General features: G+C 41.0%; 1 protein-coding gene across 1 annotated transcript in view; it reads right to left on the reverse strand.

Moving 5' to 3' along the window:
- Positions 1-14,445: 14,445 nt before the first annotated feature.
- LOC124613405 (carboxypeptidase B-like) overlaps positions 14,446-16,276 on the reverse strand; it is a 118,682-nt gene continuing 116,851 nt past the window's right edge. Inside the window, exon 7 of the mRNA XM_047142109.1 lies at positions 14,446-14,636. Coding sequence (XP_046998065.1) covers positions 14,446-14,636 — 191 coding nt within the window. The remainder of the gene's footprint in view (positions 14,637-16,276) is intronic.

Consider the following 16,276-nt stretch of genomic DNA (forward strand, 5'->3'; position numbering starts at 1 on the left):
AAATATTATTTACCAGTCTGTCAATAAAGCATGAGACAGTATGACTCCCGACTAGAATTTTAGAACTGTTTAGATAAAAATGTGCCCATATTTACGTTCATATTACTAGTAACAGAAATTATTTTACATTCTAAGAATGAAATAATATGGTACACTTTGCAGAGTGGTAGCTTTGAAAGCACAGTTGTTTGAAAAGACGAGTCGCCGTATATCACAGTTCACAATTACTAATACAACGCAATGTATTTTAATTTAGTAGTTTTGGAGTTATTCAGATACGAATGGTTTTATGACTTGTCATCTAAACAGATGTTTAATAGTTCAACTGTTTCTGAGGACGACATGTTGTTACCGAAGTTTTGTATCCAAAACGGTCACAATACAAAAAAGTTTTGTTTCTGTTTCGCGAACTATGTGCGGTACAGTTTATGATAGGGCTGTGTTATAGGATTGATTGGATGCTGGCCAGGTGTGATGAACCTAAGGATGTGATTCAGGCGATGTCGTCGACTGTGGTAGGACCCAAATTAACGAACAGGTTTTCGATAGGAAGGTCATGAACCAGAAAGTAAGCGATAGCATCCGCTCAATTCCCCGTGTATCTTAAAATTACATGAGGCCGTTCAGCGTTGCCAGACGACTTGAAATAGTTATACAGAGGAGTTGCTACTACCTAGAGTATGATCTATACAGCTTACACTGAAAAAAAAGTCTTGTTAGGTCATAAGTAAACAAAATGTTTTAGTAATAAACACAAAGAACAAAACATATCCTTAATATATTATATGGATCCTTGTATAGCATGGGGGCACTTTCCTTTATAAAGCGTCACTGATTGTCTAAAGTGGTGTCTAAATTACTAATGTTCATAATGATTAAACTCATAGAGTCACAATCACTTTTGCAGTTAAAGTCCACAACGTGCACATTTTTAGTGTTTCCACTGGAAAAGTCTTATTGTTTCAAACACATAGTTCAGTTGGCGTTCCTCAACGCAGACGGTTACAACACGCCAATGCTCTTGCGCATCGAATCTGTTTAGCCTTTACTGTGAATGTTTGTGAAGTGTGCAATACTGCGTCGCATCCCACACCTGGATAACGTCACTATCATTCTGCACTGCATCAGCTGAGTTCATCCCCCGTAAGTACGCTTCGTTGCAAAGCGTGCGCTAGAAATTTCGTTTTGTAGTCTACATCTGGACACACTAACACAGTGCTGAGTTGAGTGTGTCATAACTGTTCTCGATATGTGTTCATCACTGTGCAACATTTCCGTCTCTGACTCACCAATACAGTAACCGAGTTCATTATGCCACTGTTCAATACCCTTTTTTTCTTTTTTACAATTCATGATTGTCGGTCCTTCCCCTGGATTTCAATTTTTCGCAATAAAACATTGTTAGGTAATACACTCCTGGAAATGGAAAAAAGAACACATTGACACCGGTGTGTCAGACCCACCATACTTGCTCCGGACACTGCGAGAGGGCTGTACAAGCAATGATCACACGCACGGCACAGCGGACACACCAGGAACCGCGGTGTTGGCCGTCGAATGGCGCTAGCTGCCCAGCATTTGTGCACCGCCGCCGTCAGTGTCAGCCAGTTTGCCGTGGCATACGGAGCTCCATCGCAGTCTTTAACACTGGTAGCATGCCGCGACAGCGTGGACGTGAACCGTATGTGCAGTTGACGGACTTTGAGCGAGGGCGTATAGTGGGCATGCGGGAGGCCGGGTGGACGTACCACCGAATTGCTCAACACGTGGGGCGTGAGGTCTCCACAGTACATCGATGTTGTCGCCAGTGGTCGGCGGAAGGTGCACGTGCCCGTCGACCTGGGACCGGACCACAGCGACGCACGGATGCACGCCAAGACCGTAGGATCCTACGCAGTGCCGTAGGGGACCGCACCGCCACTTCCCAGCAAATTAGGGACACTGTTGCTCCTGGGGTATCGGCGAGGACCATTCGCAACCGTCTCCATGAAGCTGGGCTACGGTCCCGCACACCGTTAGGCCGTCTTCCGCTCACGCCCCAACATCGTGCAGCCCGCCTCCAGTGGTGTCGCGACAGGCGTGAATGGAGGGACGAATGGAGACGTGTCGTCTTCAGCGATGAGAGTCGCTTCTGCCTTGGTGCCAATGATGGTCGTATGCGTGTTTGGCGCCGTGCAAGTGAGCGCCACAATCAGGACTGCATACGACCGAGGCACACAGGGCCAACACCCGGCATCATGGTGTGGGGAGCGATCTCCTACACTGGCCGTACTCCACTGGTGATCGTCGAGGGGACACTGAATAGTGCACGGTACATCCAAACCGTCATCGAACCCATCGTTCTACCATTCCTAGACCGGCAAGGGAACTTGCTGTTCCAACAGGACAATGCACGTCCGCATGTATCCCGTGCCACCCAACGTGCTCTAGAAGGTGTAAGTCAACTACCCTGGCCAGCAAGATCTCCGGATCTGTCCCCCATTGAGCATGTTTGGGACTGGATGAAGCGTCGTCTCACGCGGTCTGCACGTCCAGCACGAACGCTGGTCCAACTGAGGCGCCAGGTGGAAATGGCATGGCAAGCCGTTCCACAGGACTACATCCAGCATCTCTACGATCGTCTCCATGGGAGAATAGCAGCCTGCATTGCTGCGAAAGGTGGATATACACTGTACTAGTGCCGACATTGTGCATGCTGTGTTGCCTGCGTCTATGTGCCTGTGGTTCTGTCAGTGTGATCATGTGATGTATCTGACCCCAGGAATGTGTCAATAAAGTTTCCCCTTCCTGGGGCAATGAATTCACGGTGTTCTTATTTCAATTTCCAAGAGTGTATTTTCATAGAACAAATGTGTAAATCTTTGTATAGGAATCATAATCATATAAGGTCAGATGGAGCTTCTGGGCCCAGGGCATAACTGGGCCGTTGGTTTTTTTTCTATAAAATTTATGAGTGTCATTTGGTTGAATTGGCTGGCAGCAGTTAAGAACAGTGGCGTCTCCAACAATAAGTTTCATATTCCTAAGTGTTGTGGCTTTCGTGAGGCAATTTTTTCAGTTTTGTAGTGCTAGATTTCCATAGCAACAAGCTGTCGTCCTCATTTGACAAAATATCTACAGGTTCACTGTGAGTATTATCAGTGTTACAAGTAATTTAGCATAAAGTAGAAGCATAATGAACATTTGAAATGTTACTATTAGAACATGTTCTTCTTTAGATTATAAGCTTCATGTGCTGTCCCAGTTACCCCCAAAATCTTTCAAAAATTGGGTAAGTGGAGCAGGTGTGCCCCCCTGGAACCCGCTTACACGGAGAATAAATAGGTGGACTTGTGTTGCAAAAGTATGCAGAAAATTAAAAGAAAATTCTCAGGCTCTACACAGCGAAAGTGACAAACCAGTCGAATGCTGGACATGAAGCGATGTTTTTCAAACATCATTCCCAAACAATGAAATTTATAGCAAAAGAAGGAGAATCCTACATTACCAAAATGATGTAGTAAGAAAACTGTCAGAGCTTCTCAAAAGTAGCTCTGCTATACTGAGAGATGTGATCAGCTGCACTGATGGTTTGATTGATTTATCGAGCATTAGTTAACATTTTGTTAACTGCATATGTAGTATTACATTCAAATATTAGTACCTGCAGTTGAATTTTTTCTTATAATTTTAACTCTTGTAGCTTAATAAATGTTGTGTTATTCCAGAATCTGGATTAATTTCACATCCAGTCACTGCGCCTGAGTTCTCTTAAATTATTGATAACCCCACTACAGTGTCGCTGAAGTGCCTTGTTCTAATTTTCTCATGTGGTTTAAATCTTTGCCAACAGGCCTAAATACCTCCATTCAAACAGCAATAGTTCGTATGAAACTAAGACCCTTACGGCTCTATTGCTCCAATTTGTGAGGGCAGCTGGGCCCATAAGGCTTCTTTTCTTTTTTTCCTTCAATTTTAAAAATGAAGAAAATTAAGTTCTGCTATAATATATTTGAAAGCTGCATGTCATGTTATAAAAAGATATTTCAAACATTAATTTTACATATTAGAGCTTCTCAGGCTAGTACAGAGTTAGAAACTATGCACTCTCAATTTAAAATCATGGCCCAAAACCTTAATTAGCCATACTATGATAAATGTGGGTTTACAATCACTGAATATATTTCATTTATAACTGTGTCCTGACCTCCTGTACTGTCTAAGAATTACATATTGTATCTGTAAGGCCAACGTTGTCTATTTATAGAATAAAAGCCAGCTTTTGCATAGAGTATCAGATCAAAGCAATAAATTGAACATGGAAAATCGAAGTGACATCAAAAGGAAACTTAGGCACAAAGCTGAGCAAAACACATATGAAATCCTTGCTAGGAGCTAAGAAAATTGTACTCATTCAAAACCGACTTGCTTTACAAAGCTAATATTTACATGGTGTCGAAGAGTGCTAAACTCAGTAATTCTCTTAAAGCTATCTTATACTAATACAACAGAAAATATTTACAATGGATTTCAATTTGTAGCACTTCTTTCTTGCACCAAGTTTTTCTTTTGCTGGTTCCAGAAGCACTAGAAGAATCTGTTTGGTTATAAGCTAAGCAGTTTTATTAGTAAGTACTGCAGACACGTGGTAGAAGACTGTTCATATTTGTGAACAGTTAACTTATTCAAACAGTGTCTCTACTTTCTCTTAAGAGCAGAAACACGTTGATCCTCTAATGGAACGACACAATATTAATATTACCTAGGAAAAAGTACCAGTGAATCTTCTCTTCCACTTCATGTGTTAAATTAGCAGCATCATAGACCATTATAGCACTTAGGCTGGTTGCATTGATGTACTGTGCAAGCAGTGTATAAATTAACATCATAGTGTGTTTTGCTTTAGTCTTTTTACGATTATTATCTACACGTTTATACACACCAATATGTATCTGAATAGCCCAGGTAGCAGAAGGCCTAGAAAGTAATTCGTTTAAGATGTATAATCAGCAATTAAAAATTCTCTTCATCTAAATATTATTAACTTTCACTTTCTTCTTCAGTTGAATTTCTGTTTACCTGTAGGATTAACTTCCTAGTATTCCTTTAGTCCAAACAGATATCCTTCTCAAATGTGGCATTAAGATTTCTAATAATTACAGTGGCTAATCCAGTCACAGATCATAATTAATGATTACATCTAAACATAAAATACCACATATAATACAAATAAGTCCCTTCACTTATTTAGCTATTTCTTCATGCCTTAAGTCAGGAGATAACTTTCTTCATGTGGAATCCTTACAATTAGATAGGTACCCATATACAAAAGTTGTCATTTACATTTCTTTTGTGAAGAAGCAAAAATTTTGGTTGATGCTTTAACAGAATGTATTCTCCTACCTGATATATTTGCATTTGTTTGAATTATCTGTCACAGAACAATTTTCTCAGGCGTGCCTGCTTGATGGGTAGGATTAAAACTTTTTTTTATCTTCACTTCCCAGGAAGAGCATTTATCCATTCATTCTTCTCTTTCGTCCTGCTTATGAGTTCAGCTGGAGTCAAACGTTTCTTTTACAGTGCAAATTGTTCACTACCTGTTCAAAAAACTCCAGATATTTTACCCACTCGTCCTGATTGCTATGTCCCAATGAATCTGTTAAATTATTGAACGAAAAGTTCAATGTGATTTCCTTCAGGATGAAAGTGTAATATTAGTATCTTTAATGCCATATTCATGTAAAAATGTTTTCCATGATCGATAAGTGAAGTTCACAGCCTTACCCAATGGTAAGGTTGCAGGCTTCCCAACTTTTGGTATATTGCTGTATACTATTATTTTAAGAATTGGACCTGCTGCAGTAGACTTTGGGGCATACAGCGCAATCTACGTTTTTGCCTTACCTGATTAGTGACCGCTACTTGCTTGATCCATGGAGTGGTGTACGTGTGGTGATAATAGATTTCGTGTGGCAAACTTTCGTTTGATACTGATATGTGTTGATAATACTGGGCTTGCTTCCAAACACATGTACCTATCTTAATAGTAATTCTTTTTATTATTTTTGTTGTAGCTAGTCAGGAGACTCTATGATCTTTCCCTTAACCAGATTTTCAATATTTCTCACTTGATTACGGTGTTAGTGTGCTACTGGCATATGCTGTTCTTGTCTTAAGTAAATCTACACTTAATCCTGGAAGTATTTACCTTGCTCCGATTTTGTTTTTATTAAATCTCCTACAACATTCTGACTATCGATGTTTAAAAAAACATTTATATAAAGAGATGTCAACTATTTCATCATTTTGTTGTAGGAAATCAATGCCTAGTATGCTTTCTACTACCAATCCATTAGGAATCTGGAATGCGCATTTTGTTACTCCATTTCCTATTTTAATTTCCACGTGAGTTTGCATCTTGACGTTACATGACTGAACACCAATAGCTTTTGTAACTTCAAGAATATTATTGAACAAAAATTGGATGATATAATGCTCATCATACCACCTGTGTCCGCTACGATCATGACTGGTATCTATCTCATAACTGAATGTATCATGGCATGGACAGTCCCTTCACTCTGAACACGGCATTTGAAATGACCAAAATTTATTTCTTGTCAGATGCCCTCATCATCATTTTAAAGTAATAAGTTTACTGTATTATCTTCGTTGCCCACAGAGCCAGCATTAGAGGATTCAATTTGGGTGGACTTTGTTTGTTGACCCCATATTAGCAGGTCGTGGCTCTTCCAAAACTTCAGTGACGTTTACAGTGGGATTCTGTGTGCACTGATCAACAATTCGAATTCATATTGGAACACCATGGCTGATATCGATATTATGCGTAGTTGGCTGGTTGTGATCTTCCCTCTGGGAATTCCACATATTGTTGATTTTATAGTTGTCATTATAGTTCAGCCAGTGCCTGTTACTACTGCCATAATAACCTGGGTGATAGCAGTTGTTATTCTATTTCTTTTTATTGAGTTCAGTGGATCACAGTCTAAATGTTGTGCATTACATGACGTAATTTATGCTATTCTCTCTTGTTTTGATTTGGTTATACCAATGGGCACGAAGTGGAGAGGATTGTACTGTGCGGTTATTGTTATGACGAGTCATTATTATGATTAATCAATTTTGCATCTCTTGTATGAGCTCAGGTGAGTCCAGCACAGACATAAAGTGTACAGGGTCATTCTCACATCCTACAACCAGTTTGTCCCTAAGATAAAGTGTCAGTTTAGAATTTATGTCCTAAGAATGTCTCGATTAGCTATGGGTTCGTCCATGTATCTTGTTTTATTTAGGTACTTTTAAAAGTATTTGTGAAGGCTACCCTGTCTACTATTAAAGGGGTCTGGGTTGAAGACCTCCTTTTGGAGTCTTTCCTAGACGCACTGCGACCAATCCTTAGCTGAAAACAGTCACACAAACTGCGCTTAATGTTGAAATTCTCTGCAGTCTCAGTGGCCCAACGGGTGGCTTCTCCCTATACGCAACTTGCAATGAAGTGAATTCTTCGTTGATCGATCCAGGACCTCAGTAGTACACCTTCAAATGACTGAACGAAAACAACTGGGTGATTGCTATTTTGATGTTGTGTGAACACTTGAAACTGTCTGTGTTTCAATAGACTTTTATTGACAAGGACAGATGACAACAGGGATGCTGCCTTCACCCCATAGAATGTAGTGCTGGGTAACATGCGTGTATTATTTAAATCATTGTCATACCTTCTCTCATATACTGTAGGACTGATGTACTTGTCTTCTATCCTGACAACAGAGATAGTCTAATTAATTCATCTCCATGAAACCGATATCAGTTCCTGATGGATGATACTGATTTGTGACATGATGTTTTCTCACCACTTCATCAAGTCCTTGTCTAGCATTGTTGCCATTTGGTTACTGTTGAAGTTCCTGCTTGAGACAATAGTTCACTAACTGCCTTTGAATAAAATGCGGCAATTCTGAATTCAATCTTTCATAAATATGGGCTTCACCATTTGAAATACACTTGGTATAATCTTTCTCAATCTCTCTTTTGTGTCAAGCTGAAGTTTAACTGTAGCCTCACGCTCTGCATGGAAATTCTCTACCTTTGAATGTAGGCTGCTTACATACTCTTTGATAGGTAATTTGTCATCAGATAGTTGTTTCCTTGTGTTTGGTAAGCTCTTCTATGCATCTTTCAGTGCAGTGATTTTGGTAGTTATGGCAATTTGACCAGTTAACATCTCATTTTGTTTTAATGTAATTTGATGTAATGGTGGTTAAGGTTGTTATCTGAGAAGTAGTATAAGTAGTATCACTAAACATGGTAGATATTTCATTATGAAATTCATCACTTTTAGTTAACATTTCATTGAACAAAGCTGACATCTCAGTAGAGAATTGTTCAGTTTGAGATGACAATTTACTTGACATTTCCTGTATCGTAGCTACTAATCTGTGTAGCATTATGGTATTGTGATCCCTTATTTCATTAGTGGCAGAACTAACCATAGAATTAATCACTTCATTCAGTTTCGTGGGCTGAAGCATTTATGCCATCTTACCACATCAGCGATTTCACTCTCATTGGTACTAAATCCTGTTTCATGAAGGGTTCTGCGTTTCATGTTAGACAAGTTCCCTATCTCTAGAAGAACATGTAGAATGACTGAAATTGATCAATCCAAACTAATTTCAGCACACAAAGAATTTTTTGGAATGTGAAATTACTGAGATGAAACAACAAAACATTTCTGCACCATTATGTATGTTTGCGAGATGAACTCAGCTATTTTGTACAAATAAGGTACTCACTGTTGTTAAAGCTAACTACTGTTGTAATATCTGCTAAAATTTAATTTACCAAGCAGTTGTCGTTTTTCAACGAGTACAGCTCAAGTATAAAATCACTCTACGCTCAAGTAAACGAAAGTAGCCAATGCAATCCCTACCTTTTAATTGCAGCATAGTGTAGACAGCAAATTTTCAGAAATTTTGAAGTTTTATTACTTTTCTATTGATACTATTTTCTTTTTGTTTATTTCCGATATTTTTTTTATGTTTCAGTTTATTCTTTCTTGTCCTTTATCAGATGAATTGTTCATGAAGAGAAGGTTGTAGCAATGACACAACACAAATGCTTTACATATCATGTACATAAAATTTATATAAAGTCATGTCGACATATTTCCAATGTAATGCATCATTTAAGAGATATAAAGAGACACGAATTGTGTTGCTAATGCTTGTACTTATTTCATCTGAAAGCTAGGTGTTTGGAAGTGGAAAACATCGCACTGACCACAGCAGGGGAAAAATATATCGTCAGGAGTCCATTTTTGACTCAACTCAAACCTCCCTCATGGCCAAAATAAAACTCCTGTCTTAATCTGTTTTCCTTATATGCAGTTACAGTTTCGTTGTTGGAAAGCAGAAAAGTTCGGTGATGAAAAACGTAACAAAATGTGGCGTTATGCAACAAAATAAGGAGCATTACCCAAAGAAAAAGTAGTAAGCGAACTTCATGACAAGAAATTAAGATTGCAAAGTTAGAATTATGAAAAATACAAATGTGCATATGTAGAACTGCGCACTGATGGTGGACAACTCAAACAGACACAAACGCTAAACACATCATTAGTGAAAGGACTTTCATTGGATTACTATGAAAGGGAACTGAAAATAAATTTAACTGTTATGATTATTTTTTGTAAAATTATCGGTAGTAAAGAAGGCAGAAAGAAGAAGAAGGGTGATAGGGAAGTGGCTACACATCCCTTACTTATTTTTTACGTTGAAGAACGAAATTACGACAAAGATAAGGGCATAATTGGACACTTATCAGAACATGTTAATTTATGACAATAACTGATAGGGAGCTTCAGGTCAGCCAATTTCTTCAAAGAGAATATTTATCACTGAAATAATCCTTCTGTAGGCATGATACCTCTGTCAAAATGGATTTTTTTAAAAACAGAAGTTGAACAGCTACATCTCGGTTTTATACACTTGCGTCCAAAATAAGAGCAACAATCCGCTGTTTCTCCGTAGTGTGACTAACTCACGATATAATTACACAAGCTATCAACACATGTCCGTAAGACCGTGTTCTGCACGGAAGATGGCATTCCGGTAAACTGACAACCACGCCAACGATACGTCAGGATAATTATCAAACGGGATAGTGTTTGCCGGGTAGTCCCACATAAACAGTCGCTGTGTACACAGGTAATGACGGTGCAGTATGGCACAGATAAGACCCCTACCAGATTCCCTGCGGCGGAGGACCGTAGGAAGAATGGAAGTTGGACAGTCATTAAATGATGTGGCCCGATGGCTTAATGTGAATCACTCTGTTGTTTCTCGGATTTGGCGCCAATTTGTAGAGACCGAAACTGTGTCCCGAAGACCAGGGCAGGGCCGACCTTGTGTGACATCAGAAAGAGAGGATCGTCATTTGGCACTATGGTACCACCTTATTACTGCACAGAAACTGGCGTATGTCCTCGCAGCTTCACTGGACGTGTTGTATACAACCAAACGATGCACTGAAGGCCTCGGTAGAGTAGTCTTTATTGTCAGAGACCTGCTGTATGTGTAACTCTGACGCGTCTCCACAGGATGCAACGTCTAGAATGGAGTCGTCATTGTGCCACCTGGACTTTCGAAGAGTAGGTCAATGTCCCGATTTGGTTTGGAGAGTGATTTTCAGCGGATTCACGGCTGGAGGGAACTTGAACACGATCTCTGGACCCAAACATTGTGGAAGGAGAGCGATATCGAGAAGCATGACTAATTCTGTGAGCAGGAATCATGTTGATCACTCTAACACCTCTTCATGAAATTGAATGGGTGAATCGGTAAGGTTTAACTGCTGCTAGGTATCGTGACGAGATCTTGGGAACACGTGTGCGGTTTTTGCGAGGTGCTGTGGGCCCAGACTTCGAATTGATGGACGATAATGTTCGACCTCAGAGAGTGTCGGTGATTGATGATTTGTTGGAAACGGAAGATACTGCACGAAAGGCCGCGTGGAGTGGCCGCGCAGTTTGAAACGCCATATCACGGATTTCACGGCCACTCCCGCCGGAGGTTCGAATCCTCCCTCGGGCATGGGTGTGTGTGTTGTTCTTAGCATAAGTTAGTTTAAGTAGTGACCGATGACCTCAGCAGTTTGGTCCCTTAGGAATTCACACACATTTATTGCACACATGGTGTAACTTGCTCGCTGTCCCAATTTGAATCCCGTAGAGCATGTCTGGGATGCACTGGAGAGACGGACTGCTTCGCGTCAGCGTCTACCAACCAGTCTCCAAGACTTGCGAGCAGCTCTTCAGGAGGATTGGGCGTTATTGCCTCAACGTGAGACTGACGACTTCATTCACAGCATACTCCATCGTTGTCAGGTCTGTATTGCTGCCAGAGGTGGCCACACGCCATACTAAGCAGATTAGCCAGTTGTCGGAATGTGTATGCAAATCCGTTAAGTTCGAAAAGAACATTTTTCTCTGCCGATATGCATGTTGCAGTTGCAGTTGTTCTTTTTTTTTTTCAACTTTATTTTCACCTGTGCAAAACAAACGAAACTTTGCAAAATTTCCGTTTATTGCTTTAATTTTGGACACCAGTATATATTTCATTCTGCTTCGGCGTATTTTTTATGATCTTCTCAAACATTTTTGTGGAAAATTGTTTTGTGTAGTCTGTAGTTGATAAAGTATTGTTCTGGAAATACAAGTTCCGCATCTACACTTTTGATGAACTACAGGTATTGAACTTCTATTTGAAATAAATAAATAAAATAAAATAAGAAAACCAGCGACCGCAGCGTCTGTAGACACAATATAAGGTATAGAGATATTTAATAGCAAATGAAATATGGACCAACTTTTGGCAAGGAAATAAAGTTCTCCTTCGAAAATAGTGGAGAAAATCATGAAGAATGGAATAATTCAATGAAGTTCTATTAATCTTAGTCCATTTGTGATTATCTCTAGGAACAGGTCAGACACGAAAATGTATCCTACTTCACTGTTCAGCATGGTCGAAGAGTTAAATATGGCCCTGAACGATATAAAACCAGGAAAGGCCCCAGGGTTTGATGGGATTCACCCAGAATTTCTGCTCCACTGTGGTAAATTTGCAAGATTATGGCTTGCGCGATACTTCTCTAACGTGTTGCAAACTGGAAAAATTCCGCACACTCTCAAAAAGGCTAAAATTGTTGCCATATTAAAACCGGGCAAACCAAGTGACCAGCCTCAGAGCTGCTGCCCAATCGCCTTACTCAGCATGATCTATAAATTACTGGAGAGACTTATGTACAACAGAATGAGCGAAGTCATCCTGGGGGCTGTACCGGTAGAACAGGCGGGCTTCCGGCCGAAATGAAGCTGCATGGATCAGGTCCTCGCTCTAACAACCTACATCGAGGCGGGCTTCCAAAGACAGCAAAAAACATCAGTGGTATTTGTTGACCTGGCGGCGGCGTTCGACACTGTCTGGAGACAGGGCCTGATTTATAAGCTCCTCCGCATAGTGTCATGTCTAAAAATGGCTAACCTTATCAACGAAATGCTCTGCAATAGACCATTCCAGGTTGTCATCGGTAACAACAGAAGTAAATTCATGAAACTTAATAATGGCCTGCCCCAAGGTTCAGTACTGGCTCCACTGCTTTTCAGCATGTATATAGCCGATATGCCTAGGACGAGATCCAAAATGTTCGGATATGCGGACGACTGGGCCTTGGCCACACAACACCGAGTGATGGAGGAAACTGAGATCACACTATCCAGCGATTTGACAACTCTAGGAAAATACTTCCGTGACTGGAGGCTCCAACCCAGCCCATCCAATACAGAGGCCACTTGTTTCCACCTGAATAACAAATTAGCAAACAAAGAGCTCAAGATCCGCTTTGATGGCGGCATTCTTCCATATAATAGAACACCAAAGTATCTGGGCGTGACACTCGATAGAACATTGAGCTATAAACAACACCTTGTAAACACTGCTGAAAAAGTCAGAACTAGAAACAACATTGTCCAAAAGCTTTGTGGCACTAGTTGGGGGTCCACTGCCTCCGTTCTGTGTAGCTCTGCACTAGGACTTGTCTATTCTGCAGCAGAGTACTGTTCCCCAATATGGTTAAATAGTGCTCACATCAAGAAGGTGGATGCAGTCTTGAACCAAACGATGAGGATTATCTCTGGAACGATCAGGTCAACTCCTGTCCAATGGCTGCCTGTATTGAGCCATATCCCGCCGCCACATTTGCGCAGAGAACACGCACTTGTCAGGGAGTGTCGAAAAATCCAAAATAGCCCAGATCTGCCTATCCACACCCTGAGTAATGGAATTGAGCAAAATATATTGAAATCCAGACACCCCCCTCTCGCAAGTGCCAAAGATCTGGTAAAGAACGCTTTTATTCTTGAGGACCGCTGGAGAGAAGAATGGGAGGAAAAGACACCGCCTCAGGTTAACACCTTATTGGGAACATCTAACAGACCTCGGGGCTTTGACTTGCCCCGCAAAATCTGGTCTACCCTTAACAAGATCAGGACGAGCCACGGCCGTTGTGCGGACTCCTTGTACAAATGGAGCATAGTGCCATCATCACAGTGCGACTGCGGCGCTGACAGGCAGACAATTCACCATATCGTGGTAGAATGCCCTCTGAGGGCCTACCCTGGGCCAACAAGGGACTTCATGGATGCGACTAACAGTGCAATCGATTATATTTCTAACCTAGATGTTTGTTTGTGATATTGTAACTGTTTTGTGTGTTATGTACTTTTAGATTTTTCATACGTGATTTGTACTTGCCATACGCTAAATAAAAAAATAAAATGGCCATGGTAGTATTTTTTTTTAATTACTGGCTTTCAAGACGTGCCCATACAGCCATCTCAGTAAATGAATGTCAATTATGATGACACGAACTTCATGACGACATAACACCAAGTCCATGAGTGGAGAAAATCACCGACCTGGCATCTTCGGTCAGCAATCCGGGATGCTAACCGCACGGTTACCGCGGCGGATGCCGTAGGAGGTTCTAATAGCTTTTTTTTTTAATTTTTATTTTTTAAAAAATGAGGAAAGTCCTCTCATAATTTGTACAGTACTACAGTCCATGAAAACTGGATCTTGATAACCGATTCTAATACATAATGTATGGTAAACGAAACCTGTTCACTCAGTGAAAATATTAAAGTAAACACAGTTTACGTAAATACTCGTACGGAGCAGTGTTTCTTAGAAACGAGTATTTCTAATCCTGTTACTTGTGATGCATTGTTGGAAAAGTATGCTATGTTTCAAGAATGGAAATGAAATTTGCAATAGGTTTATTGTTCATCTTTTGCACTAATAATCAGAAAACTTATAAAGTATTCTCTGTTTATTCCAGCAATACGTGTATCATGTGCAAATGATCTATTAGTGGTGGTTCTTTTTATCCATAGTTATCAGCAACATATTTCCCATAGACGCGCACGGCTTCGAAGAATTGCGTCACTATTTTCAGGATGTCTGATGCTGGAGGGAAGAAACCCATGCTACCACCACCGGGAAATTCGATGGTGTAGGAGAGGGCTACTCCGCCAACACTCTTGATCCAGTCATCACTGCCTCCGGCCGCAGCGTCTGTAGAAACAGCACGAGGTACGGAGTTATGACATATGGAACGATGTGTATTTACAAATCCAATGAAGAAATTTTTCTTACTGAATGTAACAGAAAAAATGGTTCAAATGGCTCTGAGCACTATGGGACTCAACTGCTGAGGTCATTAGTCCCCTAGAACTTAGAACTAGTTAAACCTAACTAACCTAAGGACATCACAAACATCCATGCCCGAGGCAGGATTCGAACCTGCGACCGTAGCGGTCTTGCGGTTCCAGACTGCAGCGCCTTTAACCGCACGGCCACTTCGGCCGGCGAATGTAACAGAGTATCTCAATCTGATGACTCATGCATCTGACAAGAGAATAATAGATATAATGAATTTAATTTTATCGAACGTTTTCTTGAAAGTGTCTAGAAGAAATTAGTTGCGCGTACAATTTTTTTTTATAATTCTTAGGAAAATACCAACATCAGAAGCCGTAATAGCAGCATGACTCCGTCAGGAGACCTCATCGACTTCGAATGTGGGCTCAACATTAGATGTCACCTGAGTAATAAACTCATCCGAGAGCTTCCCGATTGCTGTCGATGTGATTGTGAAGTGGAAACGCATAAGAACACACACAGCTAAACAAAGACCAGATAACCCTCATGCACTAATTGACAGGGGCCATCGAGCACAGCGAAGGGTGGTTGTAAAAAAACGTACGATATCAGCCTAAGGTATCATTCGCCAATTCCGATGTACTACCAGGAGTCCAGTTAGCAGAGTTAAAAAGCCACACATCTTTGCAGTCAGTGCTAAGCGACGCTTCAGGAGGTCTGATGAGGGATGGCACTGGATCAGTGGATTATTGGAAACGACCGATTTGGTGTGATGTATTAAGCTATACCCTCTAGCAATCCGATGGAAGGGCTTGGGTTTGGTGAATGTCTGGAGAATGGTACTTTCCATCATTTGTACTGCCAACAGTTACGTAAAGACGAAACGGTGTTATGGTGTGAGGGTTACTACTGGTGGTCAGGATGCGATCCTCTCGTTGAGATTAAGAAAGGACATGAACACATTTTACAGAATTGTGTACAGTAGAGGAACACTTCGGAGACGATCATAGTTTGTATCAGCATGACTTTACACCCTGACATAAAGCACCATCTGTGAGGCAATGGTTTGCGCACATTCGTGAAATAGACTGCCCTGCCCATAGTGCCAACCTAAACGTAATGAATCACCCGTGGGATGATTTAGAACGTTGACTTCGCTGTAGACCTCAGCGTCCAACATCAGTACCTTTTCTCGTTTCGGCTCTTGAGGAGCAATAAGCTACCACTCCCCCACAGACATTCAGAAATCTCATTCAAAGTGTCCCCAGCAGAGAGCAAGCCGTGAAAAAGATGAAGTCTGAACTCACCCGACATTGATGTTCAATAATAGCTATCTGGATATTTTTCGTCGGATAGTGTATTTTGAGAACATCAACCGGCCCACTACACGTTCATTGACAAACCAAATATAAATTTAACTTCAACTGAACAGCCTGCCGAGGTGGCCGAACGGTTCTAGGCGCTACAGTCTGGAACCGCGCGACCGCTACGGTTGCAGTTTCGAATCCTGCCTCGGGCATGGATGTGTGCGATGTCCTTAGGTTAATTAGGTT

The sequence above is a fragment of the Schistocerca americana genome, chromosome 4 (genome assembly GCF_021461395.2).
Source record: "Schistocerca americana isolate TAMUIC-IGC-003095 chromosome 4, iqSchAmer2.1, whole genome shotgun sequence".
NCBI lineage: Eukaryota > Metazoa > Arthropoda > Insecta > Orthoptera > Acrididae > Schistocerca > Schistocerca americana.